The 25,676-nt window shown below is 45.7% G+C and overlaps 1 protein-coding gene across 9 annotated transcripts in view; it reads left to right on the top strand.

Moving 5' to 3' along the window:
• The window catches only part of LOC106587157 (septin-9), a 75,902-nt gene extending 51,216 nt beyond the window's left edge, over positions 1-24,686 (top strand). For 6 of the 9 annotated variants that reach the window (XM_014175253.2, XM_014175286.2, XM_014175258.2 and 3 more), the window contains 9 exons: positions 8,513-8,689; positions 11,489-11,617; positions 11,727-11,808; positions 11,907-12,044; positions 18,327-18,444; positions 20,911-21,006; positions 21,122-21,218; positions 22,875-22,926; positions 23,048-24,686. In XM_014175253.2, the coding sequence (XP_014030728.2) occupies positions 8,513-8,689; positions 11,489-11,617; positions 11,727-11,808; positions 11,907-12,044; positions 18,327-18,444; positions 20,911-21,006; positions 21,122-21,218; positions 22,875-22,926; positions 23,048-23,225 (1,067 nt within the window). In that variant the 3' untranslated portion in view covers positions 23,226-24,686. The other 3 variants (XM_045706787.1, XM_045706780.1, XM_014175306.2) reach the window with 3 other exon arrangements.
• Positions 24,687-25,676: the final 990 nt, after the last annotated feature.

Here is a 25,676-nt window from a genome sequence, read left to right as displayed (position 1 = left end):
TGGTGGGGAGGTGGACGGTTGTCAAACTGCTGCTGAAAAACAGGAACTGAGAGAACATTGGTAAGTTGACAAATACATCCCATTTACACCCCTTTGTTGAGAGAGAGGAAAGTGATCATTGCCAAGAGTGAACCCAGCCGTAGGTTAAATTGACCAAGAGTGAGCCTGTAGGTTAAATTTGCAAGCATGTGGAATGAGCATTATTGTGCCACGCTTATAGGCTATAAGGTAAGCAGGTGAAAGACATTCCACACATGGCTAATAGGAAGAGCAGAACAAAATGCTATGCGGATGATGATACATTTGTATTCATTCCCACGATGCCCGAATAATGGGAAACAGAGTGAATTATGTTATGCTGCTTGAAGTTAAACCAGCATTCAGACCAGCCTTCCTGATTGAACTTTTGTAAATGACTTTACAATACTGTACTCTATGTATTCTAGAATGCCTCTTGCATGCGTGTCTTGTACAGTAAGCTATACAGAGGGTGAGTTGCTCCTATTGCAGTAGTCACTATTGCTCTATGTCCAGTAGTAGGATCCGGTGCCATCCTGCCGTGCCTGTCCGCCAGCCCTCTCCCACACTGCCCCATGTAATCCTACCATCCACATATCTGCTCAAGACAGCAGAAGGCATAAATCTTAATGAGAGAGAGACGCCAAAGCTATGGAAATGTCATCTCCTGTAAAAGAGGGGAAAGAGGAGGTGAGCGAGAGAGATGGAGGGGGGAAGAGAGAGAGTGACCATTTGGTCGGTACAGGGCTGAAACCCTAGCCTGATCCCAGATCTGTTTGTGCTGTCTTGCCAACTCCAAGTCCTGGTGTGACATTAACACAAATGGAGTTGGCAAGATGGAACAAACAGATCTGGGACCAGGCTACTGGGACACAAGGTCACCCCCTAGGAACTGGGACTTTAAAAGAGCAGTCTGTGTTATTAAGTAGATCAGTAACGGTGTGTGACCAAGAAGCGGATGTTGCCTAGGCGTCCTCCCAAAGCCCAAACGGAGAGGCATGACATCCTTGGCATCCATGTGCTAAAGCGTTGAAAAGAAGGCATAGACTGTCTCTTATCTGAGCCATGCAAATAGGATCTGTCACAATGTGTGTTGCACCAGTTATGAGGAAGCAGCTTAACTGGTGTGATCTCCTCAGAAGTCCAGAGACCTTCAAACTGGATTGGAAGACTGGTGCTGGAGTTCTCATTCTTTATGACCCGTTGTCTTGTGAAGAGACGAGGACATGTGGTCCTGGTCCAGAGCTCTCTCTTTCTCTCCAACAGACCAGTCCCAGATGGACCAGCTCAATCATTGACCACACAATTCAAACAGCGTGGCCCAACATCAGGCCAAGTTACACGTTGTGCATGAGAGGAATCATTGTCCTGGTCTTGCTCATCCATGTTTCCCTTCTCTGTGGTATCCAGAGTTCTGGTATCATCAAAGGTTGGATTTGCCTCAAAGAACGGAGAAGAAAAAAAACACAACAGAAAGGCAACTAAAGAGGTTGTGGTTTAAATTGGAAAGGTTCTGGAGTTAACACGTTTTGAATAAAGTTCCGCCAAATTGAATTATTTAATATATCGAAACCAAAACAAACCGAAAGCACATCTCTGCAAACAACCAACCTATTGTCTCATAACGCTACAAACATGTTTGAATTAAATATGAATTACACTCCTTGAATATTGTATTTGGGTCAGGATGTGCCTGATATTATGAATGTCAGAATGAACAATATTTGGTTATGGCTGCATGTAAATCAGTAAGGGATCCTCCGGTGCAGATTGTATGCGAATGGGATGTGGGAGAGATTCCCGGAGAGAGAGAACATTCCTTTGGGAACACCGTATTGGCTGGCCAGGAGCACAGGGTGCATGTAGGGTAAGGGAATTGCTTTTTTTGCAACGAGGAGAATTCGAATTTCAGTTTACTGACTGGATTACTGACTGAATTGGAATTGACCCCAACCCTTGAGGGGAGTGGGGAATGTGGTGGCTGTGCATTTTTAAGATGGTTTGTGGTTTGATACGCTATAGTAGTACTAGTACAACACTGCTGTCAGCTGACATGAGTAACATAATCGCCAAAATTCCCTGTTAAAGATCTTGAAATGGTCAGTGTAGTTGTCATTTGAAATGAATCAAAGTGCTATTTTTTTCTTCTTCCTTTTTTTCTTTTTTTAACATGTTGACTTTTATAGTCTTCAGGTGGCATATGAGTTGATACATTTCTCATTGATGACTCTTTCGCTGTCTCGTCTAGGCCTCTTCCGTTGTGTCTCTACTGACAAACAGGAAACTGTGAATCTACCACTGAGCCTGAAACCTCACGTATGGGGTTGAAAGATGTAGCTCAATCTTTACTAGAGAACACTGATTTACGTATCTCTGTGTAAGCCCATATTCATTATACATGGCAGTAGAGAGGTTAGATGTGGCACCCAATGCAGTCCCCTATGATACCGTGTAGCATAATTCGCTTTCAACATTCAGATCTCAACCACTTCGTTCCACAAGAACTTCTAAACATCTTATTTCCACCCTTATTCGTTCATGTCTTCTAAATACACTGCTCAAAAAAATAAAGGGAACACTTAAACAACACAATGTAACTCCAAGTCAATCACACTTCTGTGAAATCAAACTGTCCACTTAGGAAGCAACACTGATTGACAATAAATTTCACATGCTGTTGTACAAATGGAATAGACAACAGGTGGAAATTATAGGCAATTAGCAAGACACCCCCAATAAAGGAGTGGTTCTGCAGGTGGTAACCACAGACCACTTCTCAGTTCCTATGCTTCCTGGCTGATGTTTTGGTCACTTTTGAATGCTGGCGGTGCTCTCACTCTAGTGGTAGCATGAGACGGAGTCTACAACCCACACAAGTGGCTCAGGTAGTGCAGCTCATCCAGGATGGCACATCAATGCAAGCTGTGGCAAGAAGGTTTGCTGTGTCTGTTAGCGTAGTGTCCAGAGCATGGAGGCGCTACCAGGAGACAGGCCAGTACATCAGGAGACGTGGAGGAGGCCGTAGGAGGGCAACAACCCAGCAGCAGGACCGCTACCTCCGCCTTTGTGCAAGGAGGAGCAGGAGGAGCACTGCCAGAGCCCTGCAAAATGACCTCCAGCAGGCCACAAATGTGCATGTGTCTGCTCAAATGGTCAGAAACAGACTCCATGAGGGTGATATGAGGGCCCGACATCCACAGGTGGGGGTTGTGCTTACAGCCCAACACCGTGCAGGACGTTTGGCATTTGCCAGAGAACACCAAGATTGGCAAATTCGCCACTGGCACCCTGTGCTCTTCACAGATGAAAGCAGGTTCACACTGAGCACATGTGACAGTCTGGAGACGCCGTGGAGAACGTTCTGCTGCCTGCAAAATCCTCCAGCATGACCGGTTTGGCGGTGGGTCAGTCATGGTGTGGGGTGGCATTTCTTTGGGGGGCCGCACAGCCCTCCATGTGCTCGCCAGAGGTAGCCTGACTGCCATTAGGTACCGAGATGAGATCCTCAGACCCCTTGTGAGACCATATGCTGGTGCGGTTGGCCCTGGGTTCCTCCTAATGCAAGACATTGCTAGACCTCATGTGGCTGGAGTGTGTCAGCAGTTCCTGCAAGAGGAAGGCATTGATGCTATGGACTGGCCCGCCCGTTCCCCAGACCTGAATCCAATTGAGCACATTTGACATCATGTCTCGCTCCATCCACCAACGCCACGTTGCACCACAGACTGTCCAGGAGTTGGCGGATGCTTTAGTCCAGGTCTGGGAGGAGATCCCTCAGTAGACCATCCGCCACCTCATCAGGAGCATGCCCAGGCGTTGTAGGGAGGTCATACAGGCACGTGGAGGCCACACACACTACTGAGCCTCATTTTGACTTGTTTTAAGGACATTACATCAAAGTTGGATCAGCCTGTAGTGTGGTTTTCCACTTTAATTTTGAGTGTGACTCCAAATCCAGACCTCCATGGGTTGATAAATTGGATTTCCATTGATTATTTTTGTGTGATTTTGTTGTCAGCACATTCAACTATGTAAAGATAAAATTATTTAATAAGATTATTTCATTCATTCAGATCTAGGATGTGTTATTTTAGTGTTCCCTTTATTTTTTTGAGCAGTGTAGAATCCTCCTCATTTGACCAAGGTGCTGGGTGTCCACATTGATCTAGGATGAGTGTAACGAACCAGCGTTTAGATGAATCAGAGGTAGTTCTCAATGGCACAAATCTAGATGTGGAGTCTGGAAACAGCAGCTGTTAGGGTCTCATCCATCCATTTATTTATTTATCCATGCAAGGAAAATGAGAATGGACTGAACCTTTAAACTCAGCTTCAGAAAAGCTCCACATGCTTTCCCTTAATACTTAAATCTCTTGTCACACAAGTCAGAAATGTCAGTTAGCCTTTTTTCAACCCCAGTCGTAACAGTTGTCTGTTTTCAGAGTTCTGGTAAACACTGTGTTTGGTAGTCAGTTTGAAGTGTTAACAAGTGGAACAAATACTTTGATGTTGTGTTTGAGGGTTCATTCTGGGGTCAGCTAGGCACGTGTTTTTACAGGTCAAATATCTTACTTCGTTTGAATAAGCAACAGCTGCTTTGTTGGGCTTAGGGGCCCTTCGTCTTCAGTTTGGATGCAGCGTGTATTGAAGGAGGCTTCACATCAAATTAGGGTCATTACCGTTAGCTAAGTTTAGAATGTGTAGTAGTCATAGTTTCACTGGTCAGTTTTAATCAGGTGATTCAGCCAGAGACCCAGCAGGCTTCAAAGGCTACCAGTGCTCTGTAGAACAATGTTTATGCCTGGCCGCTATTCTGACTCATAAAAGGAAGGCGAGGCTTTCTATAAAAGCCTGGATCCTCAAACGCCAATTGGATCTTCAAAGGCCAATGTTGTTTTTCTTGTAGCTCATAAATGATGAGGAAGGGTCCTTGGAAGGTGACATGTTTCTGGCTAGGCCTATGGCCAGACTAGGCTAGAGATGAGAAGTGGACATTAATTCCCATTCCTTTACTTTAGATTTGTGTGTATTGTTGTGAAATTGTAAGATATTACTTGTTAGATAACACTGCACTGTTGGAGCTAGAAACACAAGCATTTCGCTACACCCGCAATAACGTGTATTTGACCCAATAAAATTTGATTTGATCAGTGATCACTGTTGAGGAGAGTGAAACTGATTGTTCTCATCTGTTGTGCCAGTCAAACAGGAACAAAGAATTCAGACAGCAGATTCTCAGGCCTGAGTAAAGTTACTGCCATCAGCACCCTTTTTTCTCCTTTGTGTGTGTGTGTGTGTGTGTGTGTGTGTGTGTGTGTGTGTGTGTGTGTGTGTACACAGAAGTTACCCATCAGATGGCACAGGGGGAGCTGGCATTGTGGTACCCAGGGGTGGGATGGCTGATAGACCCTTAATATGTCATTAGTGCTGGTTTATATCCTGTCTCTTTCTTAGAGGCTGCTTCCTGCACTTCCTTACTCTTTTTTATTTATTTTAGTTAACCCTTATTTTACCAGATAAGTTGACTGTACACATCTAATTTATGGCAATGACCTGGGGAATAGTTACAGGGGAGAGGAGGGGGGATGAATGAGCCAATTAGAAGCTAGGGATGATTAGGTGGCCATGATGGTATGAGGGCCAGATTGGGATTTTAGCCAGGACACCAGGGTTAACACCCCTACTCTTACGATAAGTACCATGGGATCTTTAGTGACCACAGAGAGTCAGGACACCCATTTAACGTCCCATCTGAAGAAAAAAATGTATTTTTTATTTAAGACAGCACCCTACACAGGGCAATGTCCCCAATCACTGCCCTGGGGCATTGGGATATTATTGTTTTTTTTTAGACCATAGGAAAGAGTGCCTCCTACTGGCCCTCCAACACCACTTCCAGCAGCATCTGGTCTCCCATCCAGATCCCGACCAGAACCAACCCTGTTTAGATTCAGAGGCAAACCAGCAATGGCAGGCAGGCAGGCACCACAACATCAACAAAGCCCCTGTACATGCCATTGTGTCATGCTTTCCCTCCCCCTTTAACATCAAATGAGCACTCTGTGTGTACTTCTGCATCTTATTCCCACTACAGGGGATTGTCTGTTCAACAGGGATAGCAGCACCGCACATCTGCTCTTACATACAGTAGGGGCTAATGCGGTTTCATCCGAGCAATGAATTCACATTTCCCCATTTGATCGAATGTTTAATGTGAGCTTAATGGAGGCGCGTAAAGAAGTTGACGAGTCCTTTGCCGGTTGAGGGAATATAAAAACAAAACCCAATACTCTGACGGTGATGTGTGTTGATTGATGACGGTAAAGAGGCACGGCTTTTACTTCTATGAAGTTCATGTTCCCAGGACGTTTCAGCCAAGCCGCTCTGTGGTATCTTAGCCTCCATCAATCATCACCGGGTCTGGGAAACCGAAGGTCGAGACTGCAGCTCCACACAGATACTGGCTAGTGAAGGTGTGGTCCAACCCAACCGGCACCACCTACTCATTCTCTTCTATTGTGTTGTCTCACTCTGACTATTAATGGATAAGAAAAGGGCATTCAGTTCAGAGATTCCCAGGCGTTCAGATATTCTACTGGGAGTCCTACATTCTGGGGTGTGGGTTTGGAAGGGTGTGTGGGTGGGAAGGGCGTGTGGGTGATTCGTGTGTGGTAGTTACTGGGCGAGGGTCCCGTTTGGCACTGAAATTCTAGCTCCGATAGAGCAGTCGGTTGCACTCTTTATTAAAAGTTTATTAGCAGCACTTTTCCCAGGGCTTCCTTGTGGAAAGTCTAGGCCTTCCTAGTCCAAATAAAAGAAAGCTCCTACTGTAATGGTTCCACAAAATGGTTACGTATTGTGTAGAAAGCCATCGGAGAAGTTTCTATACATGGCGTTGAGTTTAGTGTCAGATCTGAGGCAGCATGTTTTATGGGCATGCTCACAATTGTCGTTATCAGACATGGACAGGAAATAAGGTGCAGTGTGACAATGACTTCCTGTGTGCAAGGTGGAACAAAACGCAACACTTGAATCATCAGACCCAGCGTGCTAAAGCGAGAGGATGTGGATGCTTGTGTGATGAACAGGAAACCCGGAGACTGCGGTAAAGATTTCACTGTAAAGACAGATATGGCTGTTGATGCTCGTCCATATTCATCAGGTCGACAGGCACACAGCTACAAGGAGCAGGGTGAGGTGGTTACAATGACATGTCACAGACAGCTAGAGCTGACGTTGTCAAACTCAAAAAGGGAGTTCTACTTTCTCTCCTACTGCGAGTGTACTAGAATGTAAAGCACTGGAAACGACAGCCACGGTTCCCCGTATCTGGAGTACGTTCATAGTGGTCCGTGTTTACAGTATGGACATACGTCTTGAAGTTTGTCTGTAGATCTTCTGATCGCATGTTTGAATTCATTCACAGCCATTTTTAGTGGCTGTGATATGTCTCTGTCTGTGGTTTGGAGTGTCTGTAGACCACGAGCAGTAGATGATGCCACAGCACGCTGTCAAAAGGGAAAAACACCCAACTGTCTCCTCCCACCACACCGGAGCTAACGTGTGTGTGTGTGTGTGTGTGTGTGTGTGTGTGTGTGTGTGTGTGTGTGTGTGTGTGTGTGTGTGTGTGTCAGTTGAAAGTAGCTTGTTGTCTGTTCAGTAGGCTCATCCAGACACCGCTTTGTCAGTTAGCCTTGCTACAACAGGCAGTCATACCTTCTCTTCTACAACTTTGAACCGTTTTAGGTCTACTTCACTGTAGACTGCACTTTCCATCTACCTGCCTCCCAGTCACTCACTCAGGTGAGTGGTAACTTGTAACTGCTACTATTCTACAACACGAGTCTGTGTACCTTTTTTTTTTTTTTTTGTAGTTTGAAATATTGTGAGTACTACATCCACTTTACAGCTGCAGCTTGCCACCGTTGTTCACCATAACACACGCATGTACGTCTTCAGATTTCTGTGACGTTGGGAGCGGACGTGTTTTTGTCTGCTGTTCTGTGTGTAATTTATTGGGCTGTAGTCTACAGGTTGTTGGCTGCCTCACTCAGTTTAATTCCTCGGGGATCCGTGTTTGTCTATTTTAAGACGGTTGGGTAAGGGGGGGGGGTTCTGAGTCATTTCATGCGATGTTTTGTGTTGGTGTATGAGTGTCTTGTCCTGTGGCTACAGTTGGATTCTTGTTAAGAGTCTGAATTATTGTGTGAGGTGGAGTTGTTAACCGTGATACCCATAGCATATATTATTCACCAAACATGCCACTACCGTTGTGTAGAATCAGTTTTGATAAGTTACATTTGTCCGGTGTAGTTTGAGTTCAGTACAGTTTGATATAACCAGCTGGGATTCAGTGAACTGTCGTGATATCTACTTGATCAGCAGCTACAGTGACGAGTGAGATGGAAAAGATTTATCATGATGTTTGTCAGCATGGAACTCTCCTATATAAAATGTTCCATGCTGAACACTGATCTCTCTCTCTCATTATCAGGGTCAGAGGTCAAGCCGAGCCACAGCAACATGTCCACCCCGCCACATCCGCAACCCCCTGCCAAGGGAGCTTCACATGGCGCTGGCGACTTCAGCTACGTGGGCATCGATGCCATCCTGGAGCAGATGAGGAGGAAGGCAATGAAACAGGGCTTTGAGCTCAACATCATGATCGTCGGTGAGTGCTGTTGAACGGTGAACACGCACAAGCAAAACACACACGCGCGCAACACACACCCTTTTGAGATCATGGATGTGAGTGAATGGTTTTAAACACACGTGAAAACACACACACACACACACGTTCTCAACATCACATCTGTTACATCCACCCATCCCCAGAGAGAGAGAGAGAGACTTTTCTATACACTGCATTTAAATGTTTTCAAAGTCAAACTGTCATTGGGAAATGAGCCTGGAGTGAGTGCTTGTTCTTGAAACCCCATTGGGGAACCCTTACCCCGAGTGCTCCTGAGATTGGTACACACTACACATAGTGGCATGCATCCTTCAGTAGAGAAGAAAGCTGTCAGTGTTACACCCCTGAAAAAGGGGAGAAATAATCACGAGAGTGATACGGTATTGTTTCCTCACTGAGAACTTTTACTGCAATAAGGAAAAGACCGCGATTTCCCCGCGAACTTGGGTGGAGACCAGAGCAATTTAGTAGATCACAGATTAACACTTTTCCCCTTCAATTAGGCACCACAAAATAAAGTAATCAATATAACGTTTACACATTCCTTTTACAATTCTTACCCTTTGTACGCTTGATGGATTTTAACTTTTTAACACAATTATATGAATGTTATCAATCTCTATCAACTAATACAGAATGCATAATCTTTTTAACCTTAGATGTTTTAAGATCCTCACATACTATGAACTTACTAATACTTTTTAATGTATAACAGGCTATGAGTATTTCCTTTAACCTGTCACATCAGGCAGAGAGATGGAGTAATGATGCCCATTAATGGTGACAAGCTCTAGCACACTCCACTCTGCCCTCAGCTCACCACAGCTCGCACGCGTCTCAGTCACCAGATCTCAACCGAATTGAACAGTGGCGCCAGAGACGGCGTTTTCCATCAACAAAACACCAAATGATGGAATTTCTCATGGAAGAATGGTGTCGCATCCCTCCAATAGAGTTCCATACACTTGTAGAATCTATGCAAAGTTGCATTGAAGCTGTTTGACTCGTGGTGGCCCAGCGTCCTATTAAGACACTTTATGTTGGTGTTTCCTTTATTTTGGCAGTTACCTATACTTTACCACGGTGATTGAAGCTACAAAGAGCATGTTGAAGGACCTCGAGTCTCTCTTCCCAGCTTAGATGTCTCTGTGTTTGCGTGGCTGTCAGAGGGGATGGTGGTAGAGTAGAGCGCGCGGCACACACACACACACACATAGTATGTTTGTATAGGAGCCCTGCGGGAGTGTGTTTTGTATACATACTAGCTGTAAATAAAAGTATTACTTTCTCTCATTGCCGTCATATAGGAAGATCAATTCAATACATTTTTTTTTACGCCAGACTTCCATATTCTCTGACTAGGCTATATCTTTCTCTTGTCGGCACGCTGTCATTGATATGCATCACAATCCCCATAGTTGTTTTCGGCAAAGGGCAGCAGCATTCAGTCAGCGCTACATCAGAGACGTGTGCCCACTTGAAGTGGAGTGGTAACGTCTGAGAAAGGCAGACCTGTAGTGAATGGGATAGTTCATGAGCAATAGTGGGCATGCATGTTATAGCGGCTATTGGTGTGTGAGACATGAATCACATGATAAATGGCAGGTTAGAATAGAGGGTGGTGTTATTGCTTGTTGATGCATCCCTATCTGTCCGTATATAGATATAGGACCTGTCCATCAAGCCCTGATGGTTTAAGATAAAGAAGACATTTGATAAGGTTGTAAAAACAGGGATATAGTTGATCCAATGACCTACAGTATCCAGGGTCAAACTTGATGTGAAGTCGTTGAAATACTGTAGAAATGCCTAACTCTGATTGGTTTTTGAAGTGGCCGTTTTGGCTCTCTCTATGACCGTCTCCCCCAAACTCGGTCCTGGGGCCCCCTCTGGGTGCACAATTGAGTTTTTTGCCCTGGCACTACACAGCTGATTCAAATAACCAACTCCGTCATAAAACGTTGATTATTTCAATCAGCTGTGATGTGCTCGGGCAAAAACCAAAACGTGCACCCATGGGGGGGAGTTTGACACAGCAGCAGCACTCTCTGTCCCTCTCTAAAGGCATTGTGTGAAAGGTCAGTGGAGATGTAAATCAGACTCGTAAGGCCTCTCTGTGAGATGTATTACCCTAATCCCAGCCCTAAAGCCCCTTAGACCGCAGCAGTGTCCCCGATGCATAAAGGTTAATTAAGCTGCACGGCTGGGCTGCCGATGCCCACTGTCAGGCCTGCTGCTAATGGAGGCCTATGGGGTGGTAGAGGAATCAATCAAATGTATTTATAAAGCTCTTTTTACATCAGCAGTTGTCACAAAGTGCTTATACAGCAACCCAGACTAAAACCCCAAACAGCAAGCAATGCAGATGTAGAAGCACGGTGGCTAGGAAAAACTCCCTAGAAAGGCAGGAACCTAGGAAGAAACCTAGAGAGGAACCAGGCTCTGAGGGGTGGCCAGTCCTCATCTGGGTCTTGGTGAGGAGTGTGTGGCCGGTCCATCTGTCCTCTAGCCCTACAGCAGGCTGGAATGACCCCACAGCAGGCTGGAATGACCCCACAGCAGGCTGGAATGACCCCACAGCAGGCTGGAATGACCCCACAGCAGGCTGGAATGTCTGTCTCGTCTTTCACATAACTTGTGTGTAGGGGGTCTGTTAAGAGTCAGGAAAGCTATTGTACATTCACGACAGGTGAGAAGAGGCTCACGGATGAGGAGAAGCCCCTCTGTTTTTATGTGTGTCCAGACCTAGAGTTCACCCCCTATGTTGGTCTCTAACAGGTCAGAGTGGTCTGGGGAAGTCAACCCTGATGAACACCCTGTTCAAGTCTAAGGTCAGCAGGAAGTCTGTGGTGTCCACCCCCGAGGAGAGGATCCCCAAGACCATCGAGATCAAGTCCATCAGTCACGGTAACACACACACACCACACACGCATACACACATACGGATCTGTGGTAATCAGTATACATTTAACAATGTAATACATGTCATGGATTTCTCCTGTGTCTCTCTGTCTAGATATCGAAGAGAAGGGCGTGAGGATGAAACTAACGGTAATCGACACTCCCGGCTTTGGGGACCACATCAACAACGAGAACTGGTGAGTTGTAGTTTTTTTTTTATCCCTACCACAGAGTGAATGACTGTGTCGTCGCCTGTCTGTGAACTCCATTTCCCATGTGCCCCCACCCCCAACAGCTGGCAGCCAATCATGAAGTTCATCAATGACCAGTATGAGCAGTACCTGCAGGAGGAGATCAACATCAACAGGAAGAAGAGGATCCCAGACTCACGGGTTCACTGCTGCATGTACTTCATACCACCTACTGGACACTGGTGCGTTATGGACACTCACACGCGCTCTCTCTCTCACTCACACACACACACACACACACACACACACACACACACACACACTGTTTGTCTGGGACTTCACCACTTCCTCTACACTGCCCCCCTTTTCTTTCGACCACTTGTAGACGTCATCTCGTCCACCGAGACTCGGAGGTATCGCTTTGGGAATCAGGTTTCACAAAGACTCCCTTTGACTGCAGATGCTATAGTACCCAATCGTATAGACTGTGAAAGCAAACAGTGAGTGCCATGGAGACTAAGACCATGTATGTACGACAAAGCGTTTAGGATACATTTGTATATTTGACCAGGAACCGCGACCATGGTACATTTTTGAGAATTACTTCATATTAACTAACTGAAATATAAACATCAAAATCCTAGACATTCATGCAAAGTTAAAAGCATTTTATTCTAATCGACGGGGAAATCGTTAAGTGGCTTCAGGATGTCTCAGAGCATGTAAAGATTCTGTCAAGGTCCTGCAGTCTTCTAGACGTGTTTGCATTACTAACAGAATAGTTTTAAACACCCAGGTGGCTGTTTGTCCACTAGTTATTCTCTGGAGTGTATTGAGTGTGTGGATCCCACTGTTTGACGCACACTCTCACCTCCTCCTTATGACACCACAGCTGCAAAGTGTGTGTGTGTGTGTGTGTGTGTGTGTGTGTGTGTGTGTGTGTGTGTGTGTGTGTGTGTGTGTGTGTGTGTGTGTGTCTGCCTATGTGGCAGCTCTACAGTCAGTGCATTGTCCAGACCCTCTTTCGCAAAGCACGAGCCAAGGCTTTTTCCCTCGTCCTCTCTCGTCCCAAAAGCAAAAATGCCTCTCTTCCCCTGCCAATCCTCTCCCTCTCTCACCCCCTTGACCTCGAGTGCGCCCCACCCCCCCAAACATGCTCTCTTGGAAACTTCCAAGCACCTGTCCCCTCTAGGGACCTCTTAATCAGGACTGGGAACGGGGGGAGCAGTAAGTAGGATCTTCTTTACTGCCACCAGGAGACTTCAGAGCAGGAGCATAACGAGGAAGTCCTACCCCTCCACTCACCACCACTCACTGTGGGGCTGAAGCTACAACCTGGCACTGGGCTAGAGAACACAAGCAACCGGCATAGGGATGCATAAACACACACACACACACACACACACACACTGTCAGCAAAAGCAGATGGGACGACAGGGGCTGGGGGAAGAGACACTAATAATGTGTTGAGTAGCCAATGCTCCTCTACAGGACAATCTAAGGATGAAACCCTGGTGTTCTTACAGCACTATAGATCTGACTGTGGGTTGAACCTGGCTCAAAGTTCTGGAACTATTCTCCCAACTCCCGTTCTTCTCTCCTCTTCACTGCTCTCACAAATGACTTCTCTATGGTTGAGGTCTGCTACAAGAGCCTGGAACCAATTACTAACACACCATGCCAAGGCCATGGCTTCGTAACAAATGACCCCCTGTTACCTATTTAGTCCACTACTATTGACCAGGGCCCCTATGTCTCTGGTCAAAAGTAGGGAACTACATAGGGATTAGGATGCCATTTGGGAATGAACCCACCCATGTGTCTAGGACAGCTCCATGCTTTGGTGCCATTATGTCCGTAACGGACACTAGGCTGAATATTAAGTAATACTGGTATCCCATATCACCAAATAATAGCAGAGACATCAAGTTTTATAGCCCAATGGTTGTGGCTCTTTTTATTGTCAAACTTCAATTTGAAGGTATTAGGCCTTGGGTTAGTAGGAGTACTTTAAGTGTCAGCAATTTGCTTCAAGGTCTCTTTTAGTAGCTCGACCGGTTTTCCATCGACGTAGGATGCGTCCCAAATGGCACCTTATGCTCTGTGGGCTATGGCCAAAAGTAGTGCTCTATATCAGGAATAGGATGCCATTTTGGTCGAACCTGTAGTCAATGGAAGTGCATAGCAGTCGTTGACTGAATGGTTGACCGCACTCCTTCCCTCTAGGCTGTCCTCTTGTTACCCCATGAAGGATGCTTTCTTTGAGAACTACCAGGGTATCCCACGTTTACGCCAGGCAACGTTGCACTTGGACTCGCTTGACCCGTGAGGGGATTTTAAAGGCATCAGAGAAAGTGGAGGGAAGAGAGCAGTGCACGGTGCGGTCACCCCCCCTTCCTCTACATGGTTGCTTCCATTTTGACCACAGAACTGCTTTCAGAGAGTTAGCAGTGACCGCTCAGCCCTCCCTCTGCAGACACAGCTACCAAGTTGACTATTTCCTTTTTTGAAGTGGAGAATTTGAGCATATGGCGTCTCTCTGTGTACAGTACATATGTTTAGTGTGTAGGAGTGCATTTTGTGTGTGTTGACCTTTTTGTTGATAATTTCCCATTTAAGTGAAGAACTGGAGTATAGCTATGTTGTGTGTGTGCACATGTGCATGTCTATCTGTGGTATGTGCGTGTGTGTCGACCGATATGTGATTCACATGTGCTGTGTGTCAATTTGAACCTCGGGTCTCATCTATTTGTTCCAAAGCGTGTGAACATTTTCATAGTCGAACATCTACGGTATGTATTTACAGACCTGTGTACAGTGTACAGTAGGCCTACATACCACTGATGCACCTGAAACACATGTGTGCCTGACTTACAGTCCACAAAGCTGAGGTCACGATTCCTGAGGGGACAGGAGATCAAATTATAGGTGGAGCCAAGGAGAGCTGCAGCAAGGGATCATTGACCTATGAGGGGGATCTCTCACACTCCTTTTTCTTTCCCTTTACCATGAAGTGTTGTTCTCTGTCTCTCTGTTGGTCTCTGTCTCCCCCTCTCTCGCTCCTCGCCCTCTCGCTCCTCGCTCTCTCTCTTACCGTGTCACGTGGGTCTCTCTCGGACACCCTTGGAGGGTAGTATGACGTATATTGACACGTGTAGTGTTCTGTTCCCGCCCCGTTCAGTGTGCATGCATCTCCTCTCTCCTGAGGTGGCCCCTCTATACTCCAGCTGCCCCAGGTCTGTGAACCAGGGTGACCCAGCATGGCTGGGATAATTGGAGGGGAGAGGATAGCAGAAGGAGGAGCTGGAGAGGGGAACAACCAGAGGCACTACTGCCAGCCATGCAGAGAGTGGTGATACCATAAGAAAGAGATTTGGGAAAAATAAAGAGTGGGTGAAAAGAGATTGGGGGGGAAAAGAGAGGGAGCGTATAAGGAGGAGGAGGAGGCACTGCCAGGCCAGCGATGGTGGTGCTCATACAATTTTCAGAAATTCAGAATGAGCAGAGAGCCCACTCTGTAAATGTGATGTACTTGTAGAGAGTAGTGTTCCCAACGATGAGTCTTAAAAGGAACAACATCAAAAAGGGTAGTGTTTAGATATTCATATTTTCAATGTTGAATAAATGAATGTGAAACTGTGTATTTCAGAATGTAGACACACAGAACAACCAGAGGTCCTGCCAGACTAGCTATAGCCTGAACATTCTCATGCATTCCCCTCTGATAGAGAACAGATAGGAGAGTGTATGCAGGACAGAAAGAGATGGGGAAGAGAGGTTTATAGGAGGAGAGTAGAGAAGCTCGAAGACTTGACAATTTGGGAGTAGGATGCACAAGCTTTGTGTGAGGGGTCAGCTGAGGACAATATCTCTCATCACATGATGCTCAATATAGATATGTATTCAATTGCATTATCCCCACATTTTACCTCCTAAAACTGCCATCCATGACAAATCTTGAGCGGACCTTTATATATGCAGGCTTATATCAGTTTCAGTTCTTAACCATTTTGTGTTAAACCTTGGAAAGATTTGTCTTTTAAATTTGAGATGCTGAAATACTGGCACACTGCTGCACAATCGCATTGTCATCGTTCAGAAAATAATAGACAATGGACCATCATTGCCCCCTAGTGGTATATCTGTCTCATAACATCACAACTGCTTTATCATATGTCCGTTGTGATTGAATAAAAGTTTTGGACATGTTTGCAATTATGCCACAGTGCTGCATTACAATATAACCTACCAAGCTAAGCTACAGGACTGTTTTGCTAGCACAGACTGGAACATGTTCCGGGATTCTTGTGATGTCATTGAGGAGTACACCACATCAGTCACTGGCATCATCAATAAGTGCATTGATGAAGTTGTTCCCACAGTGACTGTACGTACATACCCCAACCAGAAGCCATGGATTACAGGCAACATCTGCACTGCGCTAAAGGGTATAGCTGCCGCTTTCAAGGAGCAGGACTGTAACCCGGAAGCTTATAAGAGAACCTGCTATGCCCTCCAACGAACCATCAAACAGGCAAAGCATCAATACAGGATTAAGGTTGAATCGTACTACACCGGCACCGAAGCTCGTCGGATGTGGCAGGGCTTGCAAACTATTACAGACTACAAAGGGAAGCACAGCCGCAAGCTGCCCAGTGTCACGAGCATACCAAACAAGCTAAATTACTTCTATGCTCGCTTCGAGGCAAGTAACATGAGAGCATCAGTGTTCCAGACGACTGTGTGATCACACTCTCCGTAGCCGATGTGAGTAAGACCTTTAAACAGGTCGACATACACTAGGCTGTGGGGCCAGACGGATTACCAGGACGTGTACTCCGAGCATGCGCTGACCAACTGGCAAGTGTCTTCACTGACATTTTCAACCTGTCCCTGACAGAGTCTGTAATACCAACATGTTTCAAGCAGACCACCATAGTCCCTGTGCCCAACACTAAGGTAACCTGCCTAAATGACTACCGACCCGTAGCTCTCACGTCTGTAGCCATGAAGTGCTTTGAAAGGCTGGTCATGGCTCACATCAATACCATTATCCAAGAAACTCTAGACCCACTCCAATTTGCATACTGCCCCAACAGATCCACAGAATATGTAATCTCTATTGCGCTCCACACTGCCCTTTCACACCTGGACAAAAGGAACAATTATGTGAGAATGCTATTCATTGACTACAGCTCAGCGTTCAACACAATAGTGCCCTCAAAGCTCATCACTAAGCTAAGTACCCTGGGACTAAACACCTCCATCTGCAACTGGATCCTGGACTTCCTGACAGGCTGCCCCCAGGTGGTAAGGGTAGGTAATCCGCCACGCTGATCCTCAACACGGGTGCCCCTCATGGGTGCGTGCTCAGTCCCCTCCTGTACTCCCTGTTCACTCATGACTGCATGGCCAGGCATGACTCCAACACCATCATTAAGTTTGCAGATGACACAACAGTGGTAGGCCTGATCACCAACAACAATGAGACAGCCTATAGGGAGGAGGTCAGAGAACTGGCAGTGTGGTGCCAGGACAACAACCTCTCCCTCAATGTGATCAAGACCAAGGAGATGATTGTGGACTACTGGAAAAGGAGGACCGAGCACGCCCCCATTCTCATCGACAGGGCTGCAGGTTGAGAACCTCAAGTTCCTTGGTGTCCACATCACCAACAAACTATCATGGTCCAAACACACCAAGACAGTTGTGAAGAGGGCACGACAAAGCCTATTCCCCCTCAGGAGACTGAAAAGATTTGGCATGGGTCCTGAGATCCTCAAAAGGTTCTACAGCTGCACCATCGAGAGCATCCTGAACTGGTTGCATTGCTGCCTGGTATGGCAACCGCTCAGCCTCGGAACACAAGGCACTACAGAGGGTAGTGCGTGGGGACAAGCTTCCCGCCATCCAGGACCTCTATACCAGGCGGTGTCAGAGGAAGGCCTTATAAATTGTCAAAGACGCCAGCCACCCTAGTCATAGACTGTTCTCTCTGCTACCGCACGGCAAGAGGTACGGGAGTGCAAGTCCAAAACGCTTCTTAACAGCTTCTATCCCCAAGCCATAACACTCCTGAACAGCTAATCAAAGGGCTACCCAGACCCCTCTTTTACGATGCATGCTACTCTTTGTTTATTATCTATGCATAGTCACTTTAACTCTACCTACATGTACATATTACCTCAATTACCTTGACTAACCGGTGCCCCCGCACATTGACTCTGTACGGGTATCCCCTGTATATAGCCTCGCTATTGTTATTTTACTGCTGCTGTTTAATTATTTGTTACTTTTATTTAACATCTTTCTACTCATCTATTTTTTACTTAATACATTTTTCTTCTTAACTTCTTAACGCATTGTTGGTTAAGGGCTTGTAAGTAAGCATTTCACTAAGGTCTACTACACCTGTTGTATTCTGCGCATGTGGCAAATAAAGTTTGATTTGATCAGAAAAGATCTCCTTTACTCTTGAAGTTATCATATTAACATCTTTCTCCCTCCATGTTGTCTCTCTCCAGTCTGAGGCCTCTGGATGTGGAGTTTATGAGTCGTCTGAGTAAAGTGGTCAACATAGTCCCTGTCATCGCTAAGGCAGACACACTCACCCTGGAGGAGAGGGACTTCTTCAAACAGACGGTAAGTTGTGTGCACGCACGTGTGTGTGTGACGTGTATACATGCACGTTTGTGTACATAAAAAACCTATGACATTGATCTGTAGATTTGCTTTTAAACTAGTCCCTTTTGCATTACAACAACCTGACCTGGGCCTTTACAGCAGGGTAAAAACAGGGTAACGAGAGGGTAAGATCACACACAGGGTAACGAGAGGGTAAGATCACACACAGGCCCGTATGAAGCCATGCCAGGCATTACAAACAGCAGCCATCTGGATAAACTACTGTACTCTGCCCAGTCTGGGGAGTAGCGGTATGAAACCCTGGAAAACTTAACGGATGTTTTTAGCCAGAAAGGATCATTTTAAGAAGTGATTTATTTACAGTATTGCAGCGTTCTGTAAACCTCCGAGGCAGCTGACGTCTGCACAGATGCCAGTTTACTGTAGCAGGCTAGTCTCTTATTAGCAATAAGCTACTGGGTACAGGAGATGGAGAAACCACACAGGACCTCAGATGGGGAGTTCCCCAACAGAATTTAGAGTAAGGTTTATGCAGCACTTGGTAGAGGCTGTCTGGTAGCTGCTCGGTAGAGGCTGTCTGGTAGAGGCTGTCTGGTAGCTGCTCGGCAGAGGCTGTCTGGTAGCTGCTCGGCAGAGGCTGTCTGGTAGCTGCTCGGCAGAGGCTGTCTGGTAGCTGCTCGGCAGAGGCTGTCTGGTAGCTGCTCGGCAGAGGCTGTCTGGTAGCTGCTCGGCAGAGGCTGTCTGGCAGAGGCTGTCTGGTAGCTGCTCGGCAGAGGCTGTCTGGCAGAGGCTGTCTGGTAGCTGCTCGGCAGAGGCTGTCTGGTAGCTGCTCGGCAGAGGCTGTCTGGCAGAGGCTGCCTGGTAGCTGCTCGGCAGAGGCTGTCTGGTAGCTGCTCGGCAGAGGCTGTCTGGCAGAGGATGTCTGGTAGCTGCTCGGCAGAGGCTGTCTGGTAGCTGCTCGGCAGAGGCTGTCTGGTAGCTGCTCGGTAGAGGCTGTCTAGTGGAGGTCTGTCAGTAGCGACTCCTCCATGAAAGAAAGCGCAGCCCTTTCTGTTGATGACTCGTGTCTATGGTATAGAGGCCATCTCTGCTGATTTAGAATTTGATGGAATTCTGCGTTGCTGCTTTCTCTTCCTGCTTTCTCTTGAAAGTTGCACCATACCAGGATACACAGGCCTCAATGACCTGCTTGGCTTAGTTTTAAAAGCCCCCCCCCCCCTGCTCCAGTGTGTGTTTGGTGGTCAGCCTGGCAGCAGAAAAGAACATGCGCGCGCACACATACACACTCGAGGGACGCTCGTCTCCCCCTCTCTGGCATCCATAGACAGAACTTTATTAATTCTGGAGGAGGAAACACGCTGGGCGACTTGGCTACCGTTTTCCCCGACAACGGCCAATGAGAACAAGGGCAGGCGAGATGGAAGCTCTGGGGCTTGTAACCAGCTTGTTTTGGTTGGCTGCACGGACTGGGCCATGTACGACCCTGGGATTGTGATCTTACATTTTTTTTTTGACGTTTCTTCCTTGTTCTCTGTTCCCTGCAGCAGTTGACATTCATGCAAAGGGAACCAGAGAGCTTTTTATTGTTTTAACCTCTGTGTCCACAGTTCGATGCGGGCGTGCGTGCGTGCTCTGGTCTCATTCCCCCGACTGTTGTAGGCTTATAATATAGGCCTAAGACTGAGAAAGTTACAAGTTTAAACTTTCCCAGAAGTATAAACAGAGAAATTTAGAAAACCTGTTCACCATCGACCAAGTGGAAACTGTCAAAGTAGTAATTGTGAGCGGAACGGTCATTCATTTAAAGGCCATCACCGCTGGCAGAAGAAGCCTGTCATTCTCATCTCTTGTCAGTGTTCCAGCCATTATAAAGACATAGAAGAAGAAGAAGGCGGACATTTTGTAAACCTGAGTGTCTGGCTGTATATTTGTGTAATAGTGGTTAACCTCCACATGAACTCTCCATGTTAAGGAACATTAAAGATCATTTAAAACGTCAACGCCAGCCTTAGCTGTGTTTACGGTGGACTCGGAGTGAGCTACTCTAGAATTGAGGTCAGTCATTTCCTATTCTGTTATATTTTCAGTCACGTTGACCTCATACTGGTCTAACAATCTGGCTATCTGCATGAATAATTTATCTTTTTATTGTTGGCAGTCAGCCAGTGAAAGTTGAGTTGGAAGAATGAGTAGGCTTATTTACTGTCGCTGGATTCTGACGTGATACAAGTCTCAGCTTCCCTTCCCCCGGGCTTTCCCCTGGTGGTGAGTGAAAGGCTTTGGTGTGTGATGTACTGGGCAGGACACGCACTCCTCCACCTCCAGGACTACCAGGATGACTTGGTAGATGACACGAGGTGGAAACGGCCATTGTTTTGCCCTGACTGCTGTTCTACAGTACATTGATGTAACACTGCAACCTGGTGTCAGATTGTGACCTGTTTCTGTTTTCTGTTTGTGCAGATCAGGGAAGCACTGCGAGCCAACGGGATCGACGTCTACCCTCAGGAAGAGTTTGACGAGGACGCTGATGACAGGATGATCAATGATAAGATCAGGGTGGGTTTACAGTGTGTAAACGCATGCAGAATCACACACACACACACACACCCCACTGACGCATGGATTCATTACAAAGCATTGTTGGTCTTAAACTGTGTGTGTGTGTCATCAGGAGATGATCCCATTTGCTGTGGTGGGGAGCGACCAGGAGTACCAGGTCAATGGAAAGAGGCTTCTGGGCAGAAAAACAAAGTGGGGAACCATAGAAGGTAATTCAACACACACACACACACAACCATTACTATCCCTGTCAAACTAGTCATGTAAAATGGGTTGAAGCAGATTTACCTGGCTGGACTGCACAGTACAGTAACCATGCATACGTATGTTACTGCTGCCAGTACATGTTTAAATCCCAGCCAAATGATTGAGTGTTTTGTGACTATGAGCTCGTGTTTCTCTGGGCTGTGACTCAAGGGATTTCAGACACACAGACAAGGAGAACAGACAGACAGACAGACAGACAGACAGACAGAGAGACAGAGAGAGAGAGAGACAGACAGACAGAGAGAGAGAGAGAGAGAGAGACAGAGAGAGAGAGAGAGAGAGAGAGAGAGAGAGAGAGAGAGAGAGAGAGAGAGAGAGAGAGAGAGAGAGAGACTATTATTCTGGACCTCTGTTCCTGTTAGGTCTGTTCAAAGAACCAACCAACCAGAGCTTAGCATACATAGCTTTCTAGTACTTAGTTCCTGTTCTGGAACTGTCAAGGTGTTCTTTAAACACCCATGGACTGTAATTGAACTCTAAGACACAGGTGTGTTTGGGAGCACGGGTGTGATAAGTGAGTAATGTGGTTGTCCCCTGGCTGAGGGAACAATGACTCTAAGCCAGCCAGGCAGTCAGTGTGCTCAGGCGGAAGGAAGGAGGGAGTAAGGGAGGAAAGGATGAAGAGGGAGGGAGCAATCGGAGAGGAAGCTGCTGGGCACGTCTGCACCGATATCATAAACAAGGCCACAAGAGGAGGGAGGCCTGTGGGCCCAGGATTCTCATAGCCAGGACCTCGTTCTCCTCCTCCTCTTTCTCCTTCTCTCTCCTTTCTTTCTTTCTTTCTTTCTTTCTCTCTCGCTGATTTTCTTACTCATTCTCACTTTTTCTCCCTCTCTCCTCTTTCTGCCGTCTCTTACATTGTCTTTTTCCTCTACCACTGCCCCAATGTCATTCTCGCTTCCTCATTATCGACCGTTCTTCCTCCCCCTCCTTCTCCTTCCATAAGTCAGAGAGGGCTGGTGCCAATACAGCAACATATACAACGTGTCTGTCTCTGTGTGTTTGACGTGTTAATCCCCTGTTTGCAATGGGTGGAGGAAAGTGTTATTCAGAGAAACATTTAAAACCAGCCTGGTTTTAAATTAAGGGAGACCCACCGCCACATGAATCAGTACACCCACCCACAGACTATGGTGGTTACACAGCAGCACCCTCCTCTCCCCCGCCCCTCCTTAAGAGGGATGAAATGGAATTTAATTTCCTGTGCTGCGATTTCACATAAATAGCGCTCCTTTTTCATTTTGTGGACTTGACATAATCGATCATTCAAACATGGAGAGTTTGTTAAACTGTCTGACTTGCCAAGGGAGCTGAGATGTATTAAATTACTTGTAGTGGAAAGTGTAATCTTGATTTAAGGTAATTGCTGCAGATGTCAAGTTAAATGGGCTTCCTTGACCTGTCTTTGGCGCAACACTCCCATCTTGTGGCAGAGTGTAGAATAGCACATGGCATTTAACTTGTTACGCACACCCTGATACACAAAATATATGCTACGTGGCTATTGTATTGAATATTATTTGAGTAACTGTAATCAGAAAACACTTGCTGTTTATCCCATAGAATGCAATTTCATTTTCTTTACTCTGTTTTTGCAGTTGAGAACATTGCGCACTGTGAGTTTGCCTACCTGCGAGACCTTCTCATCAGGTGAGTATTAACTGGGTTTTAAGTGATGGTGATACTATGTTTGACCAGTGTTTTGATGACGCTTGATGTTTCTCTGGGTAACATTTCTCACTAAATCCCATCTTTGTTTCTTCTCTGTCAGGACCCACATGCAGAACATCAAGGACATCACCAGTAGTATCCACTACGAGGTGTACCGCGTCCGCAGGCTAAATGAGACCAACGCCCAGCCCAATGGCCAGCCACCCAACACACTGGCCAACCCGCAGCAGGCCAACGGGGTGGCAGCACAGCACCAAGTCCTGACCCATGAGATGTAGACGTCTGACCATCTACATACATACATACATACATACATACATACATACATACATACATACATACATACATACATACATACATACATACATACATACATACATACATACATACATACATACATGCATACATATATATCTTTATCTTTAATGGCTGGCTGTGACACACCACATGCAAACACACCACGTGACACACACACACACACACACACACACCCATCCTAACTGGCTGATATGGACTGTACACACTCCAAAATCAAGTGTATAACTATTTTTACATGATAACCTGCCAAAAGAGTTTCTGTTAGTTGGAAGTTCTAGTGTAGGTAGTTGTAGGTCAGAGCTGTTGTGTAAACAGTACAAGATGTTTCCTAGGGAGATGGGATGCCACAGTATTCTAACATACAGATGTGTACAGACCAGCTATTGAAGTCTAGCAGATCAAACTTTAGTTAAACTAGAAAGACCTGGTCAAAATGACCTGGTCTACGTCTGGGTTGTGCTGTATAGTGTTGTCTAGATATTGGAGATATTAGGAGGTAGGGTTTAGGTTCTTTGTATATTTTTGGACACATCTGCACTGCCCCGAAAAGCAGCGATGCAGTGTGGAGCAGCTTTGAAATCCCTTTGTCTTTTTCCTTTGTGTTTTCATATGTTTAAGACCTCTTGCCAAACCATCCTGTCTATACCAATATGCCAATGTCATATGTTGTTAAACGTGTCATGTTCATCCATATAGTGCATTTTACATTTACTGCCGTGTTATATTATTGTTTATTGTCTGGATGGTGGGGATGCAGGGAACAGACATCCCTATGCTCTCAGACCTTTCTCTAAACCAAATAAATGTCCTTTCTGTTTTAAAGAGAAGCAAATATATAGAATTGATTTATAAATAGGTATTTATGCTTGTTATGTATTCACTTTTTAATTGAGTTTTGATATTCATATAGCCTACTCCCAGTCGGCCTACACACTCCCGTTGTTCTCAGAGAGTAGTTGTATCAGAGAGAATGGAAAATCTACAGAGATCCTCTTTGGTTGTATTTGCTTGCCATCATGCATTGTCTCCCCTTTATTTATAGGGAATTGTATGAATCTAGATTTATATTCTGTCGTTTTGGACATGATACAGATTAGGACTACAGATAGGTTGAATATGTTGCCTATATACACAGCTTGAAATAATATTTAGTTCCCCTGACAGTTTTGCATTCCCGGTGTAGTCAATCTATAGCTCCCATATCTTCCCTACTATTCATCACTCAGCTAAAAACTCATAGACAGAGGTCAAAACCAAGAGTACTATTCATTCAGCAATGTAGCTCACATAACATAAATGACAAAAGTTAATACAATGTTTATTGTTGTATAGTTATTGTGTAATTTGTTATAGTATGATGAGAGTATGGTTTATCTTTGATATGCTAGGTCAAAGAAATAAAGATTGATATTTTTATTGTTTACAATTGTCTTGATTGCCAATTCTTTTCACCTGTGCAGGTGACTCCTCTCTTAACCAATCACAAAAGCCCCTTTGTGCAAGTGCAATTTGGCATGTCTGAAACCGTGCGAAAAAGAAGGGTACCCCTTTATGTAGTTTGCCATCAAAGTTTGGGTTTTAATGTCATAACAAAGTGTCTTTGCAAAGTCATAATGGGGAAGACCAAGCTACAAGTTATTTGAAACAATCTGTGGGGGAATTGAGGTAAATACAATGTGTATTGGAGTTTTTCTTCTTACATCAAATTAGGGTCATTAGCATGAGTTAAGTTTAGAATGAGTAGTAGTCATATTTTCACTGGTCCATTTTAATCAGGTGATTGGATCTTTAAATGCCAATGTTTTTCATGTCTACAAGCTCATGGCCAAGGGCCCATAGACCAGCGTTTCCCAAACTTGGTCCTTGGGACCCCAAATGGGTGAACTTTTAGTTTTTTGCCCTAGCACTACACAGCTGATTCAAATAATGAACTCGTCATCAAACTTGTATTATTTCAATCAGCTGTGTTGTGCTGGTACATAAACCAAAACGTGTACCCCTTGGAGTCCCCAGGACCGAGTTTGGGAAACGTTGCCATAGACAGTTGAACGTTCTTCAGGGCTGGGAATACAGTATTGTGTGTATGTGTGAAGTGTGTTCTTGGAGAACACAGATGTCACATAACCCAGCAGATGGCACAGGGGGAGCTGACTGGCAGTGTCGTGGTATCCAGGGCTATAGATTGAACTTTAATATCATCATTAGTGCCTATTTGTATCCTGTCGCTTTCTCAGTTTTCAGCGAGGCTGCCTGCACAGTAGGGCAGGGGTTCTCAAACCTCTCCCCGGGGACCCCCAGCCGTTCCGTGTATTAGAACTATTCCAGAGGTAGAACACCTGATTCAACTTGTTGACTATTCATCAAGCCCTTGACTTGTAGGTGAATCCGGTGAGTGAGTTCAGGGCTACAAA

The sequence above is a fragment of the Salmo salar genome, chromosome ssa02 (assembly GCF_905237065.1).
Source record: "Salmo salar chromosome ssa02, Ssal_v3.1, whole genome shotgun sequence".
Lineage (NCBI taxonomy): Eukaryota > Metazoa > Chordata > Actinopteri > Salmoniformes > Salmonidae > Salmo > Salmo salar.
Note: the sequence above shows the minus strand (reverse complement) of the source record. Positions and strands in the feature narration are given on the sequence as shown.